We start from the raw sequence: 27,599 nt of genomic DNA, 5'->3' as shown, positions 1-27,599 counted from the left end.
TTGCTCAGTGCAAACCCGGCGTTTTAGGCCTACAGCAGCACATTGAAAAGAGTAATAAAACATAAAATTTTTAACTGTGGGACTTGTCATAGAGGAAGGTTTAGCCTGATTTTGAAAGCTGTGACAGAGTCTGCCCCCCGGATTGAGGGGTGTTAACTATTTTCTCTGGTTCCAACTAGTAGGGCAAGTAACGTTCTATGGAACGTTTGGATTTTATTTATCTGTAACTCCTACAGCTGTCCTCTACAATGATCATAGAACATTACATGAAAATTACATGAAACAAAAGATAAAACTCATCATGTATAATTACCGGAAAGAGGAACACAAGTTTGAATTGTGAGTGTGAGTGTCGGTGTGCAACTACGGTGAAGTTAGTTTTAAGTTGGATATTCGACAGACATTCACTCTGGATAAAGCCTCCGAGGCAGTTACTCCGACATTTCACCTGTGCACCCGTATTGTAGACTTTACATTAAACACAGGGAGACAGAGGACGGCTACGGCGTATACCAACTTCCTGTTTTCAAAATAAAGAAGTGGGATATTTACGCCTGTGTTTAAAGGCAATAAAAGCAGATGGTGTCAAAAAGTATCAATATCTTCCAACACAGGTTTTGTGTTGGAACATATTACATGACCTGGAAGCTATTGAGCTAAAATCATAATATTTAAGTAAAACAAGGTCTGAAAAATATTTACAGATCTAAAATGGAAAACCAAGAGGTGTATCTCATGCAGCTAGTGGAGTACTATGATCCCACACCAATTTTGAGTCAGTTGATCACATGACCTAGAAGCTATTGAGGTAAATGATAATATTTACGTAAATAAATGTTTTAAAAAAGACATGTTAGCTATCACTGCCTAGTTTAGATATTATCTTTAGGGAGCTGCTAGGGAGTTAGTCACTGAGTCTGGTCCATTTTTCTGTAGCACAAGTTTCTTGTGTTTACTCAAAACGAGCATAGCTAGTGACTGCTGTGAATAGGGCAGCTGACAACAAGGGAAAGACAATGTGACAGCTTGGAGAGACCACTGACAGGAGGCAAAGGAGGAGGACCCCAAAGGTGCTGCCATGGGCTAGCAATCCATGGTAGGACCATGCACAAGCTACAAGTCAGATAAAGAAAATATCCTAATGTTCAGCGAGAGCAGGGATGGAAGATGACTCACAGGCAGACAACATGGTAACAGACACTGGAAAGAACAAGACTATGAGTTGTATATGTGATTCAGTGAAGGATAGGGGCATGGACCTATTCTCTAGGACTAGAAGTGGGCAGAATGGTTTGCAGGGCAAAGTGAGCATGGCTGGAGAGAATAAAAATGGTAGGGGAGGGAAAGAAGCTCCTGGTTTGTGGGAAAGGAAGAGCAGTGTGGCCACATCAATCAGGACTTTTTAAGAAGTCAATTGAGTAAGTCGGATAAAATCCAGCGACAGGTAGAAAACCACAGTTTGAAGGATATCAACAACACAGCCACAGAGGTGGAGCAGGAGGTTATAAGAGGGGATGCAGCTGATAATATGGTAAACAGGCCAGTCAGAGAGAGAAATATGGAGCAGAAAGCTAGAGTTAAATGGCCGAGGGTAAATAGCAGCAAAGAATGGGAGACAGTCAACAGGGACTTGTCAATAATTCTGAGCAGACTAGGAGGAAGCACAAGCGATAGGTTAGCGAAGATGGGAGACATAATTTACTCCTATGGTATAGAAAGATAGAAAGAGGGTTGAAAGAGAACAGGTATCTAAGTTGGCAAAGAGAAAAGAGAGGAAAGAGAAGACAGTTAAGAAAGCAGTGGAAAAGAGAGAAAACTAAAGGATATGTAAGGACAGTGTTTTCCAGGGACCTGTTCAAATTTGTTAAAGGATTGTTTAACCAGGAAAAGGGAGGGCAGCTTCAAGCAACAAAGACAGAAGTAGAGGAGTACCTGTGAAATACATATTCAGATTGTGAGCAGGATAGAGTAGTAGGGCTTCCACCTGACATGCCACCATTAGGGGAGATAGATCAGGAAATGGATGTTAGGCGACCTAGGTGGAAGGAGGTTGAGGAGGTAGTTAGCCGTGTGAAGGCTTCTTCGGCCCCAGGGCCAAATGGAGTCCCCTACAGGGTTTATAAAAGTGGATCTGATATCCTAAATTTTTGTGGAGGAAATTAAGAATAGTTTGGAAGAAACAGTCTATTCCCAGAGTATGGAGTAGGGCAGGAGGTATTCTTATTCCAAAGGAGAAGGAGTCTTCAGACCTGAGTCAGTTCTGTATGATCTCTCTCCTGAATGTAGAGGGGAAGATTTTCTTTAGTGTAGTTGCATGGAGACTAGCTAGTTTTTAGAAAGGAATAGCTTAATTGATACTTCAGTATAGAAGGCAGGAATACCAGGTTCCACAGGGTGTTTAGAGCACACTAGCATGATTTGGCATTAGATTTAGTGATCAAAAGTTTGTAATTGATGAAGAAGAAATTCCAATAATTAGGGAAATACAAGTAAAGAGTCTAGGTGGGTGGTACAAGGCAGATTTGCGTGACGGAGAACACGTAGTTGCTAAGGGACTGGACAGAAAAGACAAATCAGGGCTTCCAGTGGCTAGGAGTTCCGAGATGTTTAAGCACTGAGACACTCTATGGGAAAAGCATACTTCAGTTCCCAGTATCTAGTCTAGTGGAAGTTTAAATGTACTAAGGTTAGGAGAGAGCTCCTGGTATCTGGGAGTAAAGATGTGGTAGTTAGTAAGGTGGTTCCAAACCCAACCAAGGGGAGAAAATGGAATCCAAGAGTGGCAGTGCAGGAAGAAAAAGCAACTCTTAGGCATACAGAGATTGTGGGTAATGTACAGATAGGCCGGGGAGGCTTGGGGCTTGGCCCAGGCAAACTGGTGTGGAGTAGAGCAGGTCCCAAACAGAAGAGGAAGCTAATTGTAGAGCAGGTTCGTAGACAGGAGGAAATATTAAGGAGTGCAAGGCAGTGGCTCAGGCTAAGCAAGGACAGTGGCTGAACTGGGAAGGTGTAGAGAAGAAAAAGCTTAGTTGGAAAGAGCTGTGGAGTATGGAGGAAAGTAGTATTAGATTTTTGATTGGGGCAACAAATGATGTATTGCCAACTCCCCAGAACCTAAAACTCTGGGTAAATGGACACCCGCTATGTTCGTTGTGTTCAGGTACTGCAACTCGAAAGCACAACTTGTCAGGTTGTAAGGTTAGTCTGTCACAAGGACAGTATACGTGGCGACATAAACAGGTTTTAAAAAGCTTAGCTGCAGGCATTGAAGAAAAAGGCAGGCAATTTTAGGAGGGTCTAAGACAAAGAGAGTTGCAATTCAGTTTGTTCAAGAAGGAGGGAATGTTAATAAGATAACAAGGAGGCAAGGCAGCTTAGAGGATGCCAGTGACTAGGAGATGCAGGTGGATGTAGGAGAAAAGCTTGTTGTTCCCCAGGAAACAGCCTGTACAAAGCTAAGGCCTGATATAATTGTGTGGTCTAGGAGTAGAATGAGCGTATATATATATATATATATATATATATATATATATATATATATATATATTACATGGTATCAATGACCATGATTGTCTTTTGAGTTTAATGAACAGTGTGCACTCTATGGTGGAGGTCATGAGAAAAAATGTGAGGAGTCATTGATCTCTTTGATGTTATTAGAACCTTTGTGACATCACAAATCTGCATTTCCTTTGATGTTTATTGATGGAACAAGAAAAGGTCTCAGAGAACCTTTGAGCTCACCATCAACAGGTTTCAAGGATATTTAGTGATCATGAAAGGTGGACCTAAAGTCAGATGTTCAGGATAATTCTAGTGAGATCAAAGAGAGCTGAACTCTGACGAGGACGGGATTTAAACCCATGTGTTTAACCCATGGATTAGCAGTCCATCGCCTGAACCACTCAGCCACCTCGTCACATTTAACGGCTGCTATCAAGTAAAGAGCACGGTCTGGTCTAAGCAGTTGCAGATATGGATAATATGGTCAGTTAACTGAGTCTGACATTCCTGGATTGTCTATCTTTGAAAGATAACCTGTTTAGATGTAGGACATCCTTAGACATACCTGGATGTGGTTGAACCACCATCCTTTCAGTTTAGAGCCAAACACATGTTCACTATAATGAGTAAGTGGCCTCTTCCAATCATGGTTGGTGAATAGATGAGAGAAAAGTTAATCTTGTTAAAATGTAGGGTATCTTGGGGGGGCAGGCTCCAATCCTCATCCCAAACAACACTTACAATACTACTAATACTTTAAACTCCACCCAGCCTTGGGAGGGGGGGCTCCAACAAACATCCTAGATTCATGTTGGTTCAAACCGATAAGTGAAGATATTTGAATCTAGCAGTCATGGTTGGTCTATGTATGCTGGATAAGAGCAAGTAGATTTAACAAAGCACATCCCTGGGTGGGCTCCAAAAGACCAATCAGCCATTGTAATGTGTGTCCAGCTGCCAGTCTCTGATGAGGAAACAGAAAAGTTAATGCTACCTTTGACAGCACAGTGTCAGCTACACAGTGCATTGCAGTTTGGGGCAGCTGAGCTGCAGACCAGTCAGGTGCATCACCTGCCTGGCAAACACATGACACCAGGATCCATTGTGCTGAAAAAGGCAAGCTGGCAGAGGTGGAGTTCTGCTGGGAGACCTTGAGTCTACAAAATTATTTAATTGCCCAATGTAGGGCTCAAATCCACAACTCTGAGATTAAGAGTCTCATGGTCTTCCAACTGAGCTAGCCAGGCTGTTGGAAACACAAGAAATGCCCCAAAAAGACAGACTTTTATGTGTATTTCAAAACATCGTCTTCCATGTGACAAGTGGAGCTATTGTACACTCTACTAATGAGGAGTCTGGCTGAAGCTCTCCATGAAAAGCAGCAGTCAGCACTGCCTGGATACAACAGTGGTCAGTGCTGTATAATATTTGTTTACATTGAAACACTAACAGGTCTCCTCCATCTCACTCTTCTAATTACTGCATGTTCCAGGCCTCGTTGGTGCAGTAGGCATTGTGTCAGCCTCATAATCTGAAGGTGGTGAGTTCAAGCCTCACAGGAGGCACACTTCCATTTCTGTAGTGTAGCGGTTTTCATTTTCACCTCATCCAAAAAAGGTCCCTGGATAGAAACTGGTGGGAAACAACTTAATTCCCCATTTGTTTCTCTTTCCTGCTCCTCATTAGTATAGTTGACAGTATCTCCGCCTGTCACGCAGAAGACCAGGAGAATGTGTGCATTTTTCTATAATAGCGCGTATATATATTATATATTGGTATAGGAAGAGAAAAACAAATTTACCAAGAAACAAAGCCCCCATATTGGTATATATATATACCAAAAAAAGTGATTTTATGATTGTGATTTTAAAAATTATGAAAGTGATTTAAAAAAAAAGTCTTATTGTCTTGTTGTATGGTAAGTGTGGTGTGAAAGATCTTGAATGCTATACAATTTTTACAGGGTTTGCTGGTCTTTAGTCCAAGTGGCAGAGAGGGGAATGACCTGCAGCGTCTGTACTAGGCTGAAACCAAACGTGGGAAGCCATCATAACGTGTTATGTCCCTCTAAATTGGAGCTGAGGGTGATGAGGGACAGTAAACTGAGAAGAATAACAGCAGAAGCTAAAAGGAGAACATTTTGTTTTAAATATTGATATTTTAAATTTTAAATATTTTTTCAGTCATTAATAAATGAATTATTCCTCATCAGTCCTGCTGAGGAGAGAAGACAGGAAGCTGTTTGTGCTCTTAAATAAAGCTGTTCCCTCCTGGGGTTAGGGTTAGAAACTGCTGTTCTAAATGTGTCCACTGGATACTGTTAATACCGGGGCTGAACAAGTAAGCTACAGCTAGTCTGTAGCTAGCTTGTCTGCTACACCAATTTGAACATTACGTGCTTTGGCACCCTCATTGCCCCAAAATGTCTCTGTCAAAAAAGACAAAAGTGGACGTAGAGTGCAGAGTTTTCCAAGAAAAATGGTCATCCTCCTATTTATTCACAGAAGTGAATGGAAAAGCTGTGTGTTTGGATTGTTCATAGCATATTCCAGTGCTGAAAGAATATAACATTCGTCGCCACTATGAGACTCTTCATGCCCACAAATACAACAACTTTCAAGGGCAACAAACAGTCAAGGTGAATGAATTGGCAGATCTGAAGAGTCTGTGTCTGTGTTTACTCGTAGCCGAGAAATCAGTGACGCTCCAGTGAAAGCCAGCTCCATTAAAGCTAATGAAATTGCAGTTCACCAACTTGAAGTGTTTTGTCAAGTGGATTGCTTGTGATGTGTACATTTTCAGAACGTGCTTGTACTATTTTGGACTGAAGTGAACAAAGAAAATTATCTTAAGTTGTTGTTATTTTTAAGTTTTTGTGCTATGATTTTACCTGTCTGGCCCACTTCAGAATAGATTTTCCTTCATGTGGCACCTGAGCTAAAATTAGTTTGACACCCCTGCCATAGATCATAACATTTTACTACAAAGACTGGAACATTAAATTGGGATTAAAGGAACTGCACTAAGGTGGTTCCAATTCTATTTATTGGATAGACATCAGTTTGTTCATGTTAACAACAGCTCCTCCATATGCACTGTAGTCAGTTATGGAGTCCCACAGGGTTTGGTACTTGGACCAATCCTCTTCACTCTTTATCTGCTTCCTCGAGGCAGCATTATCAGGAAACACAGCATCAACTTCCACTGTTACGCAGACGACACGCAGCTGTACTTATCAATGAAGCCAAATGAAATCAGTCAGATAGTCAGACTGCAGATATGTCTTGAACACATAAAAGTCTGGATGACCCAAAATTTTTTACTCCTCAACTCTGACAAAACTGAAGCTATTGAACTCATCTAATCAGTCTGAATAGCATTTATTTGGCTACAAGCTCCACTTTAAGAAACCAGTAGGGCAGCTTTCCTCCACCTGAGAAACATTAGGAAAATCAGAAACATCCTCTCAAGAGGATGTAAAAAAACTAGTCAATGCATTTGTTACTTCTAGTTTGGACTACTGTACCTCATTACTATCTGGATGTCCAAACTAATTTCTGAAAGGCCTTCAGTTGACTCAGATTGCTGCTGCACAAATATGAACAGGAACTAGGAAAACAGATCACATCTATCCTGTGTTAGCTGTGTTATGACTGGGGCCATTATGTTTGTTAAAGGTGGTCGGTAGTGTGGGTTGAACCTGCTGTGTGTGTGTGTGCCCTGTGTCTGTATTCTATTCCATATGTAATTAATGTGTGTGTGTGTGTGTGTGTGCCCTTTGTCTGTGTTCTATCCCATATGTAAATAGGTGTGTGCCATAGCCATGAGCCGATGGGTGGATGAGTTCCAGCCTGGCCTGTGATAGGCTGATGACGGGAACCACCTGAGATAAAAGGAGGCAAGGTGGCGGACGTCAGGTGGCAGCTGGCATTCGCTCATCTTACCCATCTCCCAACTGGACATACAAGATTCTGTTTATTAATACAAATTTGTGAGCAGTAGGGGTGGACTGCTAGTTTTGGTTCATGGTTTTTTCTCCTGTTTTTATTAGGTAGGGTGGTAAGTCCTCTGTCTTTTGTTTGAGTTGTTTTGGATAGGGAAGTCTCTTTTTTTTATATAGTTAGGAATCTTTTATTTGTTGTTTTGGTGTTGGTTCACCCTGAAGCCTAGCGCTCACCTTTAGTTTATCTTTGTGTATGTATTGTGCATAATGCACTGTGTAAATAAAATCACATCCCTTGTTGCATAGGTGGCTACTTGGGACTTGGGGAAGATGGGGCCTTATCATGTTGTGCTCTAGGCACCCCTAGACTGGGGCAGAACATGATTTGGGGGCTTTGTTTCTTGGTAAGTTTGTTTTTCTCTTCGTGCGTTATTTCTTTGTTTTTCTCTCTTCTTCTGGTTGGCAGGTGTTTTTTGTGTGTAGGGGGAAATTATGGAGTTTGTGCTGGATGATTTTGTAACTAGTCTGTCTTTAGTTAGGATTGATAAATGCAAAGAAGCAGACCTGTTGATTTTGGCCAATTGTTATCATGTGCAGGTGTCCTATAGTGCAACAAAAGTAGAACTCAAACAGTTGCTGTGTGCTAAGTTGTTGGAGCAGGGCGTCCTGCCTAACCCAGTTGCTGGTGCTGCTGACGCTGCTGCTGTGGGTGATACGGAGGGTGATGCACTGGGGGCAGAGCTGAAAGCAGCAGAGGCTGCTCGCATGCTCGCTGCTGGTGTGGAGCCGAGGCCGATCATGGATCCTCTCATTGGTAACATGACCACAGAGGATCTCCGCATAGCCCATTAAATAAAGAAACCAGAAACAAACAACTGGAGGTGCAAGCCATGCATCTGCGCAGAAGGGCACTTGTGCTTGAAAAAGGAGCTCCTGCAGTTTCCACCCACGGTGATTCTTTTTGGCCGCAGCTCTTTTAGTAAGCACATTGCATGAGTTCCTCCTTTTCGTGAGTCCGAGGTGGACTCATATTTCAGCGCTGTTGAGCAGATAGCTGCTGCCTTGAGTTGGCCCAAAGAGTTCTGGTCGCTTCTTCTCCTGTGCAAACTAGTGGGTAAAGCCCAGGAGGTCTGTGCCAGTCTATCAACTGAGGATAGCCTTGATTATACTAAGTTAAAAATGACTGTGTTGCAGGCTTATGAGGTGGACCCTGAGGCATACCGTCAAAAATTTTGAAATAGTGAGAAAACTGCTAACCAGACATACGTGGAGTTTGTGCACGACGAGAGTGTTTTGTTTGATAAATGGTGCCATGCCTCATGCCTCTCTCGCTCTTGGTGCTATACAAATAAATCTGCTTTGATTTGATTTGATTTGATGAGCACTACACTAAGGAAACTGTTAGAGCTGTGACCCAACCCCTTCTGGTCACATGATGATTAATGTTAATGAGCTGTTATGGAAAAATGTACATTCTCTCCCCATCGGGGAATCACACGCTGGTCATCTGAGTGACAGGCAGAGATACTGTCCACTATACTAACAAGGAGCTGGAAAGAGAAACATCACGTGGTGTGTGACGTGACTTCCTCTGTGGACAAACAAATGGAGAATAAAGTTGTTTCCCATCCAGGGACCTTTAGTGTGTGAGGTGAACATGACAACTTTTACATTGTATATATTTGGATGTTGGCAAAAAGTTCCTGTGGATTGGCCAGGAATCCAACCCAAGCCTCCCACACAACCGGCAAGAATTGTACCACTGAACCACCAATGCTGATTGGGTATCAGTTCCGCCCACACACCCACACACGTCCACCGTATTAGCACTGGAGATGGTTTTGCTCCATCAACGATGTCTCCCTTGACACTGGAACCTCAAGCCAGTGCCATGAACCACGTGAAGTCATGGCGCTGCGGTTCCATGATGTAATGGTTAGCACTCTGGCCAATCCAGTGATCTGAGTTCAAATCTTGGTGGAACCTCTGCTTTCTGATTTAGTGTGATAGTGATTAAGACTAACCAATGACATCCACTGTCCCCCCCAGAAGTGGTAGAGGGCATACCATATTGTTAATGAAGCTCATAAGACAATCATGGTCATGACACATACCTTCTGGTCCTGCTGACAAAAACAAGAACAAAACTTCAATTAAAGCATTTCTGACGTTCTGACTCCTCTTTCACACAAACCATTAAATATTTTGTGAGGATTGTGAGGTTATATAAATATTTTGTGAGAATTTGTGAGGTTGGATGCTGGCACGCTGACTGGTTGTGTGTCCAGGAGGCTTCAAAAATATCTTTCTGCCATTCTCTCATCCAAACCTTTGTTACAGCTTTGAGGTTTCTCATAATGTGACATGGGTGTCATTGCTGCTGTGAAGGTGATAGTGTGGCCAAGTGGTCCAAGGCGCTGGATTAAAGCTCAATTCTGTCTCTTTGCTGCTACAACTGGTTGCGGTTGCGGTAAACGTATTATGTCATTTCCGGTCACTGGTGGTTGTGCTCTGTATCACCTCGTGTGTTGTCTCTGCTATTGTTTCCTGTTCACCTGATTAATCTGACAGCAAACTGTTATCACACTTAACACTGGTATAGAACTCAATCTCTCTCCACTTTCCTAATTTTATAGATGATACTGTTGCTCCCTAATCAAACTACACGATTGCCAATGGCCTGTAGCTCTTTCTCTCCACTCTCTCTTCCTCCTTCTCTCTCTCCTCTCCTGTGTGCCTCATGTCTAACTATTCTTCTGCCTCCTTTTATGATAGCACCTCTTGCCATAGATGCAGGATGATGGTAGAAATGGAGGCGAAAATTAGCATGTTAGAGTCGAAACTCCGCACCTTAGCTAGCCCAGCCTATGCTCGTGTAGCCAGCTGCCCCCCTGTAGCCAGTGTGGGCTGACCTAGACCAGCTCTTATAGCAGTCGAGAGAATTTCCTCCCACCCAGTAGCTCCCTAGCAGCTGGGATCTAGTCAGGGCAGCTGGATGACTGTTCGAGACAACAGTCAGGGAGCAAGAAGCATCTGTGTTACATGCAGCCTTTACAGGCAGACACGGATCATTACCAGAAAATAGTCTTTTATGATTTTGAAACCTTCACGAATGAGCAGAGCGCACACGTGCCATATCTGGGGTGTACAAAAACCTTAGATGGCGTTAGATGGAACAACCACGGTGTGACATGCGCGTTAGAATTTGTCAGACATTTCAGAACGGCCTCTTATAAGAAAACTGTCTTTATGGCACATAATTCTAAAGGTTTTGACAGCTACTTGGTCCCCAACGCCATGATAGAGCTGGGCATAAAGCCGTCCTTGGTCATGCAGGGTAGCAAAGTAGCAAAAAAAACGATTACGGTCATAAATACATAGATTCCCTGAGTTTTCTGACCATGCCTCTGTCCGCCATGCTTTAGGTTTTGCTGATAAAACCAAAGGCTATTTTCCTCACGGTTTTAGCTCTGAGCAGCGTTTGAAATATGTAGGTCCTTACCCTCGGGCTGAGGACTACCGCACAGAGCGCATGACAGCCGCTGGTAAGAATGAGTTTGAGGCGTGGTACAAAACGGTCAGGGGTGGAGTCTTTCACTTTGAAAAAGAAGCACTGTTTTATTGTCAAAACGACGTGGACATTCTCTCTGAGGCTTGTACCGTTTTCAGAAACGGTTACATCCAGGAAACGGGTGTGGATCCTTTCAGCAGGTCGACCATAGCCTGCTCACCAATTTTCTCACCTTAGCCATTCCTCCTCCCAATCATTACAAACGTTTGTTTACATCTTATTCGCACGACAGCATACAGTGGTTAGAATGGGTTTCTAACACCCGCGGCATCTTTATAATGCACGCTTTGAACTCTGGTGAAAAACAGCTCGGAAAGTACTTTGTAGACGGTTACGCAGAAGCAGGAGGAATTAAGTACGCCTGGGAGTATCTGGGTTGTTTTTATCACGGTTGCCCTGTGTGTTTTCAGCTTCAAGAACGCTCTCCTCTCACAGGGACCACATTTGGGGAGCTCCACTCTAGCACCATGAGAAGACTGGAGAGGTTACGTTCGGTGCATGGCGTAACACCGGTCGTCATGAGGGAGCACAGGTGGGTGCTGGGAGATGAAAAAACACACGAGGGAGTGAAAGATTTTCTCAGATGTTATGACGCTCCTCAGCCTCTGTCACCCCGCGAGGCTTTGTACGGAGGCACATGGCAGAGCCTGACGAGACCGTCCGCTACGTGGACGTGACCTCCCTGTATCCCTATGTAAATTGCAGGTTCCTTTATCCTCTGGGTCACCCTGAAATAATCCTTTTGAACACCCCAGCAGCTACTTTGGGATAATCAAAGCCGTAGTGAATCTGCCCAGAGGTTTGTTTTTCCCCGTTCTACCCTACAGAACTCTCTCCGGTAAACTGGTGTTTACTCTGTGCCGCGCCTGCGCAGAGATGAATTTTCAGCAGGGGGTGTGCACTCACAGTGACAAGGCCAGAGCTTTAAAGGGGTTCTGGGTCACGTCTAAGTCTAACAAGGCTTTGGAGATGGGTTATCGTTTGGCCAAGATCACAGAAGTATGGCATTTTGATTGCAGGGACAAAGCCATCTTTCTAAAGTACATGCAGACATTTTTGAATGGCAAAGAAGAGACTTCGCCTGAGGTCGTAGATGAACAGAACAGGGAAAGATACATCAGGGACTATCAGACACGTCAGGGTATTTTGCTGGACGCCTCCCAAATTAAACCAAATCTGGCAAAAAGACAAATTTCTAAATTGTGTCTCAACAGCTTCTGGGGAAAGCTTGCTCAGAGAAATAACCTCTGTCAGACGTCTCTCATCACAGAACCCAAAGAGTTTTTCTCTTTTATGTTTTCAGAAAAGCACAAAGTCAAATACTTTAACTTCATCAACGACAGAGTGGCTCTGATCCAGTGGGTGCACGGAGATCGCTACATCACCCCTCCCAACAAGGCAGACAATGTGTTTGTAGCCGCTTTCACCACGGCCTACGGCAGATTAAAATTGTACGGTTACTTGGAACAGATGCAGGACATAGTTCTTTACTTTGACACAGACAGCCTCATTTACACCATTAGAAAGGGCCAAAACACACTGCCTCTGGGCAACTACCTGGGGGATTAGACTGACGAATTAGACGGAGACAGCATACAACTGCTACAGCCGGTCCTAAAAGCTACGCTTATCAGACCAGGAACAAGAAAAAAGCGGTGCTCAAAGTCAAAGGTATTACGCAGACAGCTGTCAAAGAGTCAACTTTGGCAGTGTCAGACGATTGGCGGAGGGCGTGCTGAGAGAGGGGAGGGGGAGGGAGTTGTAGAAAAACTTTTTTTGTAAAAAATGTATTGGAAAACGTGATGAACCGTGTACCTGAGAATATTGTATGGATTTATACTTCTTATCGAAGCATGTACGAAGAACTGCAAAAGAAAAAATATTAAATTTGTCGAAGGACTGCCGGATTCTTCTGAAGACGCTCAATTATTTCCCCCTCAACAAAGCCATCTCATTATATTAGATGATGTATTATTACAAGGATCATCCAGAAGTGGTAAGAATTTTCACGCAATACAGACACCATAAAAATATGAGCATGATGCTGCTAACCCAAAATGTATTTTACAAAGGTAAATACAGTCGCACCATCAGCTTAAACAGTAATTACCTGGTGCTGTTTAAAAATCCACTGGACAAATTACAAATCAACATATTGGCTCAACAAATATGTCCCGGTCAATATGTCACGCAAGATCCTTTTCGGTTATTTATTGGTGGACCTCACACCTGCCTGTCCAGAAAGATTCAGACTCAGGGTGGGAATACTGCCTCATCCGTGGCCGGTGGTTTATTTGCCTAAAATAAAGTGAAATAATTTACATATTTGGAAAAAAAAAAAAAATTGTATGTCAGCGCGTATAAAAAGGAACGCTCCTTTACTGAGGGCCTTGAGTCGAGCCACACCGTTGAAACGTAAAGACATTCTCCAGCACTGTTCCACAGACTTTCTTCAGTGTTTCAGTGAGCTCTGTTTAAACGTGTTGAAAGGAAACGTGCCGTTGAACGCGTCAATATAAAAAAACTCAAAAGCCGACTGCTGGCAGACAGAAAAACTAGTCTGAAGAGAAAACGAGGGGTTTTGATGAAACAGACCAGAGGTTTTCTTTTACCTCTGCTCTCTGCCGTGGTACCCATGTTTGGTCAGCTTCTTGGCGGTCTGATTCACAAAAACCATGAGACGTGCCGCCTAAAGTGATTCGGATGAAAAAATTTGGGTTATATTAAACGAGGCGGGAATAACCCCTTAATGAGAAAATTAAAAAATACAACGCCCTGTTGCAAAGATATCTCACCCTCATCAAACAAGATGACAGAGAGGGGGCGGTGAAGAGACATCGTACAGCTGATGCCGCTGCAGAAGAAGAAGAGGCGGAGCCGTTGCTACAGCAACAACAACAACGACAACAGGACGACACGGTAACTGAAGTACTGCAAAACCTCGCTCATTGCAATCATAAAAATGCTTCCTATAGCATGAAGAAATTAAGCAAGAGCAATGGTGTATGGACTCCAAACGGTGAATTTGTGGAAAAGTTGGATGGTTTTTTTAAATACTCTTACGGAGGTCAACATTCCCCTATCCTCCGTGAATAACCCTCAAGCTTGCAAACAATACAGCAGACTCAGAACGGGGGATGAGGAAGAGGAGGAAGTGGAAGAGAGCGGTGGTGGTGGTGCTGGTTTTGAAACGGCTCGGAAGAAAATCATCCTATCCCCACGATGGAGCATGCCCCCCAAAGAGAGAAGAGATGATGATGATGATGATGATGAAGAAGAAACACCCCCGGTGGAGAAAAGATATAAAGATATGAAGAAACCTCTGTGGATTGAATTTTAATAAAGTTAATAGTTGAAAAAAGAAAACACGCTTGAGACTGTTTTCTTTTTTGTGTGTGCGTCTTTTATTTCTTATCCAAATTGTGACAATCTTTAAACAATTGTAAAGAGCAGACGGTGTGGTGAGAGTCTTTACGACTCCCCGTACAGCTTTGATATTTTTTCACAAAATGAGTCACCGTATCATAATTTTTCAATGCCTCGTCTTCACCGGCGTACAAAGATAAAACATTTTCAAAAGTTAAACCGCAGGCTCTGTGACATAAATAAGAAACACAATGCTGGCCGCAGGCCATAGACAAGGTGTGCTGCAGCTGTCTGCTGTGATATGACACGGTTGTGCACCATTTTTCTAAAAATGTTAAAATGTGTTTAGGGTAGTGTATAAAATCAGGAGGGAATCCAAAAGAGTTGAAAAAAGTCCGCGTTCCGTCTTTTTCCAGTGTAAAGGCCAACCAGTGTTCTCCGGGCTTGTGTCCCGGATGTGTGTTCACAATTATGTAGGCGGGGAGTGTGAAAGATGACGTCAGTAAAGGCAACTGATCCGAGGCACAAACCCCACAGAAAACATTTCCCAGTAAACGATACATGAGACTTTCCAGCTGAAGGTTATTAATTTTTTGCGTCAGTTTAACTTTTAGTAGTAATCCACCAACAGTTGTTGCTTGGAGTTGATTTCCAAAATAGATTCGTAGCAAGCGTAAACGATCAGGGTGGTGGTATGAGATAACAGCACCCTGAATCTCATTTCCATTGGAAACAGGGTTTTCAGTGGCGTTGAGGTTAAAGACAGAGAGTAACCCTGCTCAAATTCTAACCTGTTGATGCTTAGAGGTAAATCTTTCAAGTGTCTCCCTGTGGTGGTAAACATGTTGTAAAACTCTCTGATGGACATACCTCGGTTAAATTGAGGTTGAAAACCTTTGGCCGGAATTTGTCTCCCATCCCGACACAGAGCCAGGTATTCCACGTTGTTGTGGATAAAATTGAACGGAGACAAGTCTCTTCTACCTGTGAAAGCTTCGTGGTGCACCATAGCCAAAACAACATATTTGGGCATGGTCCCCAGAAATAGATTCTATTTATTATATTATTATAGAGAGCATTTCCCTTTGCTAAGGCCGCAGCATGTCCTAAACGCACCGCGCGGGCCACGGTGGCTTTTTTCACCAACAGAGAGGCTCCCAGCCCTTTTAAACGGTAGGTGGTGTCATGGTGCACATGAGGCTGAAGGCGTTGCTGGCTCTGGTTAGCTTGACTCTCAAATCCACCGTGTTCAGAAAAAGCCTCTTGCTGAGAAATATGTCAGCGTGGAGAGGTCCCAGCAGGTGGACCTCTTTGGACTCAGAGGTGAAAGCAGCTCTCTTGCACAGGCCTTTGTTGGGCCCATTGGTGACAACCACCGAGTCACCAGTTTCTTCCGACTGATTTCTTCTTGAAGCCTCCTTTGCGTTTTTTTTACCCTCGGCCCTCCCAAAACAACACGCTCCCCAGGAGGTCTCTTCCTACGTCTTCTGGCCAAAACCATGATACCTCTGGCGCCCTCTTGAGATCCAGGGCTCTCTCGCCCACCACCGCCGGATAATTTACCCACGGTGCGGATAAACTCTTCTGAGGCTATGTTTTTGGCCGCCGTTTTGATGTGAGGTTTAGCAACCGCAAAGCCCTTTCACACCAAAGGCGCTACAAAACGAAATAACTTACTAAATACAGAGTCTTTACCTCTCCCATACATCACAGGGGACCCGTAAAAGCCGGGAAGTGCTCCCCCTACTTGATTTTCATAATAACTCACAAAATGGTGAGGGTCTGTTTTGAGACTCTGAATCATTTTTTTTCATACACCAGAAAGAGTTTTGATGGGTCTGAAATGTAATTTCAGCACAGTCTTCCAAAGGTGAAATCGACGGGTAGGTTTTGATCCGATTTAATCTCTATGCAAATTATTTCAATGTGGTTCTTGGCCACGGGCAGATAGCAAGCGGGGTTGAAATATTGTGTGATCACGTCCCTGTGCGTTCCCTGCACATTGCCGATTCTCAAGAGAGGAGAGTAAGCGTCACCCACCACCTGGTGTTGTATCACGTCTGTGTAACAGTAGAGGTGGTACATCCCCGCTCTTATATCCGCAGGGTAAGGAGCCATCTTTGATTCAACTTGATCCATTCTCCAGGCTTTACACCCAGGATATAAGCCACGGGTGGAAAACAACGAAGATGAACCTGACCCCTGGCGTGATATTCAAATTTCTTGTGAATGTTGTTAAAGACTAGTTTCATGTCCAAATTGATATGTCTAAGAAACGTGTTGAACACGTCCGCAAATTGCTCGGCGCATCTGTAATAACCTTCCGTAAATCTTTGACTAAATTCACATGAGGATTTCTCCCATACGCAGGTTGTTGACCTTGTGACTAGCCCCTCTCAAAAAGAAAGTATTCAATCTGAGGAGGCTGGCTCCCTGGTATAATTACCAAATCCGTGCCTTAAAGCAGATATCAAGGAAATTAGAAAGAAATTGGCGTTCCAGTAAGTCAGAAGAGTCTCACAGAGCCTGGAAAGACAGCCTAAAAACATGGAAAAAAGCTCTACGCAGTGCGAGAAGTTCATATTACTCAGCACTCATAGAAGAAAACAAGAACAACCCCAGGTTTCTCTTCAGCACTGTAGCCAGGCTGACAGAGAGCCATAGCTCAGTTGAACCAGTGATCCCCTTAGCTCTAAGCAGTGATGATTTTATGGACTTTTTTACAGATAAAATTCTCATGATCAGAGACAGAATTTATTAGCTCTTGCCTACATTAGATAAAAATCTCCTACTGAATACAACAAATCCTGAATCAGCTGCAACACTTCTTTTACATCTGGAATCATTCTCACCTCTGAATCTCTCAGAGCTAGCTTCTATAGTTTCATCATCCAGACCGTCAACCTGCCTATTAGACCCAGTACTTTAAAGAGATCTTTCTTTTAATTGAGCCGTTCATTCTAGATTTCATTAATCTGACTTTATTTCTGGGTTATGTACCTCAGGCACTTAAGACCACGGTCATCAAACCCCAGCTTAAAAAGCCTAATCTTGATCCAGATGTTTTGGCAAACTATAGACCCATATCGAACCTTCCATTTATTTCTAAAATCATTGAGAAAGCTGTAGCAAAACAACTACACGACCAATCTGGATGGGAAGAGTTTGTTTGAAGAGTTTCAGTCAGGATTTAGAGCCCATCAAAGCACAGAAACAGCGCTGGTTAAAGTCTCCAATGATATTCTAAAGGCTTCAGACAATGGATCAGCCTCCATACTTCTCCTTCTAGATCTTAGTGCTGCATTCGACACCATAGATAATAAATAAATAATAATATTTTGCTACAGAGACTGGAACGTGAAATTGGAATTAAAGGAACTGCACTAAGGTGGTTCAAATCCTACTTATCAGATAGACGTCAGTTTGTAACAACAGGTCCTCCTCATGTATTCTGCTCATACCCTCCCTTGAATGATCTGATTGGCTGTGACCTCATCACTACAGGCATGGACACACTAGGAGAGTGGTTAGGGGCCAGGAAACACTCTCATTGGTTGAGAGGGGAGGGGTCAAAAGATCAAAGGACCTGTCAAGTTTGACGAGAAGGTGTACATATTACTCTCTGTTGCTTAACTTAATTTATAAAAATTATGTGTAAAATGAATTATTACTGTATACATTCTATCAAATGTTTATCATCTACATTGCCTTATTTATATATTTATCAAACTGAACTCAGAGCTTAATGCCATAAATAATAAATGATAAAGTACAGAAACTTTGCACTACAGAATGTTTGTACAACACTGTTGCCTATGGATTATAGAATGTTTGAGGCAGAAAGAAGCATCTGACCCCTTCAGGACATCCCTCTATTTCTCTCTCCCTTCCTCTCTTGCCATGTAGGCCTCATTTCTAGCCTCTGTTAATGTGACACAGCTGGGTGTGTATTGTATTGCAAGTTTCTGCACAATTTATCTGCATTTTACGATGGTTTTGGAAATTTTATGAGTAGGAAGTTGAATTCTAGAATTTCTTATCATGCATGTTGAATAAGTGGGGGGTTGATTTTAATTGTACAATGATTGTAAATTCACAGTAAAAGGAAACTCTATGTTGCTTTCACAGTAAATTAGTGTCAGTTTTTACATTACTTTCACAGTACATACAAGTACAGGGCCTTGTTGTTATGATGTACAGCAAAAGGTTGTAATTCCCAAGTAATGTACTGTAATATCACAGTAATTGCTTTGTAATTGAAGTTGTGAAGTTACATTATACAGTTGTGCTTTTACAACAATCGATTGTAATATCACAGTTGTGAAATTGCAGTAAATTGTTGTGAGTACAATTCACAGTATATTTCTGTAATCCTTACTGTGAAAGTCATGCAAAACTTATCAATTTATTTATTGTAAATTCACAGTGAAAAATTTTGCAGTCTACATAACGTCAGATGGAGCAGCATTGTCATGGTTACCGCTTCAGACCACAGCAGAAACTCCGCTGTATTTAAAAATTTGAAACGGCGGGGAAATGTAGCTTCTGTGTAGGCTATCGCGTTATTTGGTCAGTAAAATAGCTTCACTACTGAAAAGATATTTGACGTGGAAAAAAGCGACATTATGACCACGCTACTGAGAAATGTAGTTAAACCAGTAACGCCACTACGCAACACTGTGTATTGGAGCAAAGTCAGCAAAACTGACATTCGGTCCTACACAGTACATCCCTGACACCTTCTGGCTTTACCTCACAGGACACTGCAATCTAACAACTAGCCTGCCAACTCCAGTCACAAATCATCACCTAACTTAATGATACGGGTATTAGCTCTTTTTTTTATTAGGGGTAGGTGTTGACCAACAATGAAAAATTGTTGTCTGTCCGCCTTTTCGTGCTCTTTCCATGCTTCTGCTGTCTCCATCCATGCCAAACATACAGCGGGCAGAAAAGGTGGGTTGGGTAATACCAAGTATTTGGTGGGGGAAGGGGGGTACATTACCGGAGGATGAAACATGCTACTGTTTTGATAATTTGATAGATTATCAAAGCTATCAAAGGAACCCTTTAGCTGTATAATTTGTCTTCTCATTCAAGAGGGATGGACATTTGTTCTGAGGACCATGGTCAGAAAAGCCCTCATGTACAAATGCTCCTCTTCCATTTTCTGTCCTTGTTGAATGTGGCCGAATGTTCTGTGCAGGTGTTCTTAACCCTGTTCAGTGTTATTGGGAAGAGGCACGTTTGTAGTTCAGATTTTCTGAATGAATTTCTGTGTTGGATGGTAAACTTGGCCATTTTAATAAAAGCTCTGTTTGCTTGTTTAATGTGAAAGTTTCACATTAAACAAACCAGTCAGGGTCAAACCAGCCAGTTCATTTAACAAACCAGTCAATGTGAAACTGCTTCATCCTTTGACAAGCAAGGGATGAAGCAGTTTCACATTAAGCAAACAAAGACTAAATAGACTAAAAGTTACCCAGCAGAACTCTGCCTCTGCCAGCTTGCCTTTTTCCCCACAGTGGATCCTGGTGCCATGCGTTCACCAGGCAGGTGATGCACAGCATGGGCACCCCCAAACTGCAATGCACTGTGTAGCTGACACTGTGCTATCAAAGGCAGCATTAACTTTTCTGTTTCCTCATCAGAGACTGGTAGCTGGACGCGTCAGGATGGCAGAGTGGTTTTCTGGAACCCACCCAGGGACGTGCTGTGTTTAATCCACTTGCATCCATCCATCCAGCATACATAGACCAACTATGAATATCTTCACTTCTCAGTTTGAACCAACATTAATCTAGCTGAGGCTTAAAAAGTGTAACTACAGCTGCTGGCCATCATGTCTCAATGGGTCAGTGCATTCGGCTGTTAACTGAAAGGATGTTGGTTGGAGCCCACCTAGGGACGTACTTTGTTTAATCTACTCACATTCTTGGGCCGTCCCTTAACATTGTGGTGTTGTTTGGGATGAGGATTGGAGCCTGCCCCCCAAGATACCTTACATTTTAACAAGATTAAATCATCTAAATCATCTAAACAGGTCTCTGTTATCTTTCAAAGATAGGCAATCCATGAATGTCAGACTAACTGAACATATTAGTTGGAACCGCTCACTCACTCACTCATTTTCTACTGGTTATCCACGACATCTAATAATATCTAATAATGTTTACTGTAAGGAGTAAATTTCGGGGCACCACCTTGTTACCAGGGACCAATGTCTAAACTAGCAAAATCAATATACAGCCTCAGAAGGTTAACAAAAAGGAGTGAATTTGAGCACTGACTGTTATGAATCCAGCAATTGTCACAATTACAACCACAATAATCACAAACAATGAAGGTTTAAATTTATTCTGAATTTATTCATGGCAATAATCATTCAAAGCAACATCACTCAGGATAAATGGATGTTACACTTCAATTATCCAATGGCACACATCAGCTACTAACTACAATAGGTAACGCAAACATAATAAAGGTGGATTAGCAGCGTCGATAGCCTTAGCGATGGTGATAGCTCTAGCAGTAACAATGGCAATATCATGCGCAGCAACACTAATTAATAGTGGTAGCAATGACAATCACAATGGCACAGCAACAGCAATCACACCAGTCTATCTATGGGTCTTGACTGTGTATGTGCGTGTGGGGAAGAGAGAGAAGTAGTGTGTGAGAGTGTGTGTGTGTGTGAGCAGCAAAGATGGCCGCAGTGTTGGCCAAGATGGCAATGGAGTGATGACAACTATGCACCCGTCGGAGCCAAGATGGCAACTAATCGCAGCGTGTGAATGGCGTGAACAAAGAGAGAGAGAGAGAAAGAGAGAGAGAATGAGGTCCTTGGGCCTAGTTACTGAAGTAGCAGTAACACGGTATCAGATCTGAGATCACGCAATTACAATCAAGGCAAGGTGAATGTATAGTGTGTGAGTGTGTGTGAGGGGGAGAAAAGAGAAGGATAAATAGATCACAGACAATGTCGCCACAGTTGATAAATACAATATCACTACACAATAGCGGAGCTGGCAAACAGAGTTCACTGGTCGGGTATTGGTCCTTTAATTAGTGATAATGCTTAATCACTGATCACGGTGATGGCCAACACAAGAGATCTGTAGCACCAATCAAGTTTACGACTTATGGGATTGAAAGGAAATAAAACAAAACAAAACAAAATACACACTATTCTAATTGTCTCTGCCCTGTCTCTGCCTCTTACTTTTATTGCTCCGCTCCTCCGGACTGAGGGAGTAAAAGGGAGAGAGAGTGTCCACAGTGCATTCTTCGGCTTGGTCGAGCGGTCCATGTTGCTCCTCAGACAACCGTGGCATGATGAGTTCCTTGGCAGCAGGGGGAAAGATCACAGGAGAAAACGATGTACTTTGTTAGGTTCTGGTAACAAAGTTGGCGTGCTGGTCTTTGCAGCATGTGAGATCAGCTGATTGTGCGGCAGTCTGCGTTGGGTTCAAGGAGTTAAAAAAAACAAAAACAACAAAACACAGCAGTCTGTGCTCATCCTGCGAGTTGAAGACTGTAACCGAGGTTTTGTGGTGGTAGGGGTCAAATGTTTGATGTTGCTCCCTTTGGCAATCCGGTCGAGAAGACAGCTGGGACAGCTCTCTACTGCAACTGTTGCACTGGGAAAAAGCGTCAGCAGAGGGTCACTTCAAACTCAGATTCACACCTTAAGCCTGGATCATGGGGGCTGTTTTCAAACAGGCAGACAACTCTGGCCCAGGCTTTTGGAGGGACATGTAGGCCTCTCTATTGTTCTTTTCAGAGCACATGTGAGGCGATCCCAACAGGTGTCAAAGCCGTCAAGTTGCATAGAAAAACACCAGCGATACGTGGTGGCAGTTAGCCACAGCGGGGCCAGATTTAAATTGTCGTAAATAAAGAAAATAACTCCTTCCCCCAAAAAATACTATTAAATTAAATTTTTTTTAAAGTCTTACAATGGTCTTAAGTCCCGATTCCGGTTTGGCTGCGTCATTAACGTGGCCCGAGTGGAAACAAAGAGCTGTGAGAAAACTTACTGCTTCGTGCTTTTACCAATCAATCCACAAATTAATATAGAAGTTAGATCAGTCAGAACTGATTATACTGACAGCTGGAGTCAAACATATACCCCATATACCCCATCTGACTAATGGTTGATATTATTACTTAAATGTGACCAATCAGCGCTGTTTCCTGTCGCACTCTGTATCACACACATGGATTTTACTTTTCAGAGCTGAGCAGCCCCACTTTCCTTCAGTCTTCATCATCTTCCTCCTCTCAACTGGAGTGACAACTGATTCAGAGAAAAAAGGTCTTTCACAAATATTTTATATTGAATTAAAGGAACAATTTAATGCAGATCAACAAATATCCAAAAACACAAATGAGTGAGGATAAAAAAAGTAAAAAAGTTAAAAGTTAAAAATGACCAAACATGTTACCGTTTAAATTTGGTCAACCAGCAACGATTCAACAGTCGCCACAACCAAATGGTTTTTCTTCTGTATGGACCTTCATGTGTATTTTAAGGATTTTCTTTAGTTTATATCTTTTCCCACAAACATCACAGCTGAAGGGTTTCTCTCCTTTGTGGAATTTCATGTGTACTTTAAGATATTCCTCTCTCTTAAATCTTTTGCCACAAAATGAGCAGCCAAACCGTCTCTCTCCTGTGTGGACTACCATGTGTGATTTAATATAATCCCGACGCTTAAATCTTTTGCCACAAAATGAGCAGCCAAACGGTTTCTCTTCCGAGTGTCTTATCATGTGAAGCTTAAGATTTGATTGTCGCTGAAATGTTTCCCCACAAACATCACAACTGAACAGCCTCTCCCCTGTGTGGACTATCATGTGAACATTAAGAGTCCCCTTCCGCAAAAATTTTTTCCCACAAACATCACAACCGTACTGTTTCTCCCCTGTGTGGACTATCATGTGACGACTAAGAGTCCCCTTCCGCAAAAATTTTTTCCCACAAACTTCACAACTGTACTGTTTCTCTCCTGTGTGGACTATCATATGACGACTGAGAGTCCCTTTCCACTTAAATTTTTTCCCACAAGTATCACAACCGTGCTGTTTTTCCCCTGTGTGGTTCTTCATGTGCATGTTAAGGTCCCCCTGCTGTTTAAATGCTTTTTCACACACTTTGCAGATAAATGTTTTCTCTCCTGTGGGATCTCTCTCATGTGCTGTTAAATTCCAATGTTGCTCGAATCCTTTCTCACTTGTGTCACAGACCAACAGTTTCTCTCCTTTATGAACTGCCATGTGCACGTTAAGGCCTCCCTTTAGTTTAAAATTTTTCCCACAAACATTACAGCTGAACAGTCTCTTTCCTGTGTGGACTATCTTGTGACGATTAAGAGTCTCCTTCCGCAAAAATGTTTTCCCACAAACATCACAACCGTGCTGTTTCTCCCCTGTGTGGGTCTTCATGTGAATCTTCAGATACCACCTTTTTTTAAACGTTTTCCCACACTCGGGGCAGCTGATGGGTTTTTCTTTGTCGTCACACCTTCTAACATTTACATCACCTTCATCTATTATCACATCTAACTGGGCCACTCTGGTTTCATTAGAATCATTTTCACTGATTTCAGTATTACAGGAGTCTGAGACCTCTTCCTCTGGATCTGGTTGAAGAGGACTCTGTGGATCACAGCTCCTGGCCGGTTCATCTTCTGTTCCATTAATCTCCAGAAGCTTTGTCTCTTCATCCTCACTCTTCACCTGAAACGGCCTCACAGGGTTCCTGGTCTCCTCTGATCCTAGTACCTGGTCTTCTTCCTGATCGGTCCAGACCTCCTCCTGTTCCTGTTTAAGGACTGGACTTTCTGAATCCTCCGGATCCGGACTGGAGGTGAACTCAGTAGGAACCTCTTTTATCACCATCTGCTGCGGAACATCTGGAAGAAACGATTCAATAAATCCTCTTCATTAGTTACAATGTGAACACAGTTATTCCTCCAGCTGCTTCATTCTACATCTGCCAAATACAGTCCTCAGCCTTTCTCACTCTGAAGCTCAGTTTGTCATAAAAACAACCGACCCGTGTTGTGGATCAGGACTAAGGGCTGCAACAGCTCCAGCTGGCTCCTCTGCCGGTCGATCTCCTGCCTGAAGCCCGAAGCCTCCTCCTCATATCCGGCTACGATTCTGTCCACGGCCGCTAAGATCTCCCGGGAGGCGGCGGCGAGTCTGTCGGTGACAAAACCCCGCAGGGCCTCTGCTGTGGACATTTTACCTCCTTCACTTTTCAGCTGAGGGACAAAAGACCGTCAGTCCCGTTTCTGTGGAATAGCTCCGGCCGTTTCCGGTTTGGATGCGTCATTAATGTAGCTCGAGTGGAAACAAAGAGCTGTGAGAAAACTTCCTCCTGCTTCGTGCTTTTGCCAGACAATCCACAAATGAATAAATAAAGATCAGCCAGAACATCATTACACTGACAGCTGGAGTCAAACATATACCCCAATCTGACGAAAGGCTCCTGTCACATTCGGTATCACATACATGAATTTTACTTTTCAGAACTGAGGTCCGTTTCACAAAGCAGGTTCAACAAACTCTGAGTTGATCTGCTCAGAGTTTTCTGTTCCAGTATCATTTAATGTCCTCCTTATGTGTTACCAGTTACCAGTAAAAGAGATTTAAAAAATTCACCTGCTGAAAAAAATCCAAAAAACTGACAAAGAAATGCAGGACTCTGTCAGATTAGGAGGGCAGATCTAGAAATTGAAAGAAGCAAATCAAAAAAATACAAAAACAAATTTAGATTATGCTCCATTTTTGAAGCTGTATGATTATTTCCAAATGGACAACAGAACAAATTATATGAATCATTACATTGATCAGTGCAAAACCATTAGTTTTGTTTTTTTTTTAAATTCTTTTTAATTGAACAAAGCAGTAAATAAAGACCATGTCTGTCCAGAAATATTCATATGAAATGAGAATAAATGGTCCACTGACCTCCTGTGTGGAGAAACTATCAGGGTTTAGATGAATGATACACTGTTTGGTTCTGAGCTGATCATTAATAATCAATGAATGAATTGATGAATGAACAGACGTGGTTTCAGAGACAGACTGCAGAGAAACTGGCAGTACTGATGCTTAGCTGCTTAAAGTGCCTTTCCTGTAAACAGGACAACCTGCATTCAAACCCCAGCAGTGCTTTGCTCTCAGTGGAGTTCCTGCTCATCACTTAAACAAATCTTAAACTTAAACCATCACATCCTGTATTACAGCTTTTATCCACAGTATCTGGACATTTGCTGTGTTCAGCAGTCTCTTGGTGATTGGCTGCTTTTCACAGGAGACAAACTTCGGTAAGAGTCATGGCAGTCTGTCAGATTGCCAAACACCGACATGTTCCAGCCTACACTTGTCATTGATTTGACCACTCCCAAACTACTTATCAATGCACTAACATAAATTGGCATCCCAGATGACAGCCAGGCACTGTTGTTGACGACATGACGAGACGGGCTCGTCAGGAATAGCAGTATTTTTCTCTTCGTCCTCTAGGACACTGACCTGCCTTTTAGCTTCACCAGCCAATGCTCCCAACACAATAGCAACTTTGCGAGCTTCTGTGAGTTCTTGAGACCCCAACAATCCCTCAATTTGTTCTTCCCAGTCACCAAATTTTAGCTCATCCCCTGGCCCTTTAAACCTTGGGAGCCAGGGGGCCCCGGGGTACACTGGCATCATCATGGTTCCTCCTTGGCAATTAATGTGCTCAAAACCCGGTCCTGCCGACAACGCCAAGAAAGAATCTATGTAATGGGGGCTATGGATAAAGTTGAATGAATAAACCAAATGCTATTGTAAACCTTTGAATAGTGACCGGTTGGAACACACTTTAAAATTGCCAAGGAGGACAAGAGGAAGATGGTTAAAAATAAGTTAAAAATGCCCACAAATAAAAGTAGTATTTATGCTAAAAGTCCATAAAATTTATATAAAACAAGTGGGCTAAAATGTGCAATATAAGCGTTAAAATGTTCGAAGAGTACCGTCCTTGAGCGGGGGCTAAAGTGCAGTCGGGGGTGCATCATCATACACAGAAGTATGATTGTGCTAAACTTAAAAGGAACAAGTTATGGACACTCAAGGAGCAAGCCGAAACGGCGAAAAGGTAAGTCAACAGAAGTATAGAATCAATGTCTTCTTAGAATCGAACTCAGATACTCAGATACTACTACTGTGTCCTGGCACAGTGGTTCTGTCAATGTGTCCTTTCTTTCTTGCTACCTTAACTGGAGCATCGAAATGTGGATAAGTGCTTTCTCTTTGGGGTTGCTCTGGTTGAAATTTTGACACATTTTTTATTGATTTCTTGAAATCAGCTAAATGTATGAATTTTTCATTAGCATTTCCCCAACTGAAGCACAGATTTGTGGTCTGAGAGCAGTAAATGCTCTTTCTTGGGGTAGAGTTGGTGATTTCAAAAGGACAGGGACTTTATTCAACAATTTGGTGGAAAAAAGATAAAAAAAAAAAAAAAAAATTACCTTTTTGAAAAGATTTGTTCAGATTATCTGCAGCAACACTCCCACAATCAACGATCACTAGAGTTACCTTAATTCTGGTTAAGGTTAATTCACAAAAACAACATTTATTCTTGGAGCCATGTTTTCTTCAGATCTAACTTGGATCACTCCAATCAGACACTGATGAATTCTTGTGCATAAGTGCTTCTCTTTGGGGTTGTCCTGGTTGGAATTTGGACAAAAGTTATAACAAGTTTTAGTACATTTTGTGAGATCAGCTTAATTCATGAATTTGTCATCAACATTTCCTGAACTGAAGCACAGACTTGTGTTCTGAGAGCAGTAAGTGCTATTAGTTGGGGTAGAGTTGGTGATTTCAATGTCAATCACAAGGACACCAAGTCAGTTTTGGGGGGGTGGAGGTTAAGAAAGCAGTTTGAAAGTCATAAATATTCCCATAACTTGAGCACTGACATGACTGTTGAATTCAGTAAGTGCTACTTGTTGGGGCAGTGCTGACTGACAAGAACAATGCTAGATTTCTTCTTAGAATTTAACTCTGACCATTTCAATCACAGACACTGATTGCTCCCTTCTGCACAAGTGCTTCTCTTTGGGGTTGTCCTGGTTGGAATTTAGAAAAAAAAGATGAAGAATATCATGCCTTGTTTTCTTTGAATCAAGCAGCAGAGTTGAGAAAGGTTGAAAG

The 27,599-nt window shown here is 42.5% G+C and overlaps 1 protein-coding gene across 1 annotated transcript; it reads right to left on the bottom strand.

The window, feature by feature from the left end:
* Nucleotides 1-20,764: 20,764 nt before the first annotated feature.
* LOC115047974 (gastrula zinc finger protein XlCGF57.1-like) lies at nt 20,765-24,695 on the bottom strand. The gene is made up of 2 exons (XM_029509248.1): nt 24,445-24,695; nt 20,765-24,301 (listed from the first exon to the last, which is right to left on the bottom strand). Exons 1-2 carry the CDS (start codon nt 24,632-24,634, stop codon nt 22,860-22,862), a joined length of 1,632 nt encoding a protein of 543 aa, XP_029365108.1. The 5' UTR covers nt 24,635-24,695; the 3' UTR covers nt 20,765-22,859.
* Nucleotides 24,696-27,599: the final 2,904 nt, after the last annotated feature.

The sequence above is a fragment of the Echeneis naucrates genome, chromosome 8 (assembly GCF_900963305.1).
Source record: "Echeneis naucrates chromosome 8, fEcheNa1.1, whole genome shotgun sequence".
In the NCBI taxonomy this organism is placed as follows: domain Eukaryota; kingdom Metazoa; phylum Chordata; class Actinopteri; order Carangiformes; family Echeneidae; genus Echeneis; species Echeneis naucrates.
This window is presented reverse-complemented; position numbering and strand designations above follow the sequence as displayed.

What these genes read in the sequence shown, in the direction of transcription:
- LOC115047974 (XM_029509248.1), bottom strand. Translation starts at nt 24,634, where the DNA reads ATGTCCACAGCAGAGGCCCTGCGGGGTTTTGTCACCGACAGACTCGCC. An exon ending in AGTCCTGATCCACAACACGG is followed by an intron (nt 24,302 to 24,444) that starts GTCGGTTGTTTT and finishes CGTTTCTTCCAG; the next exon opens with ATGTTCCGCAGCAGATGGTG.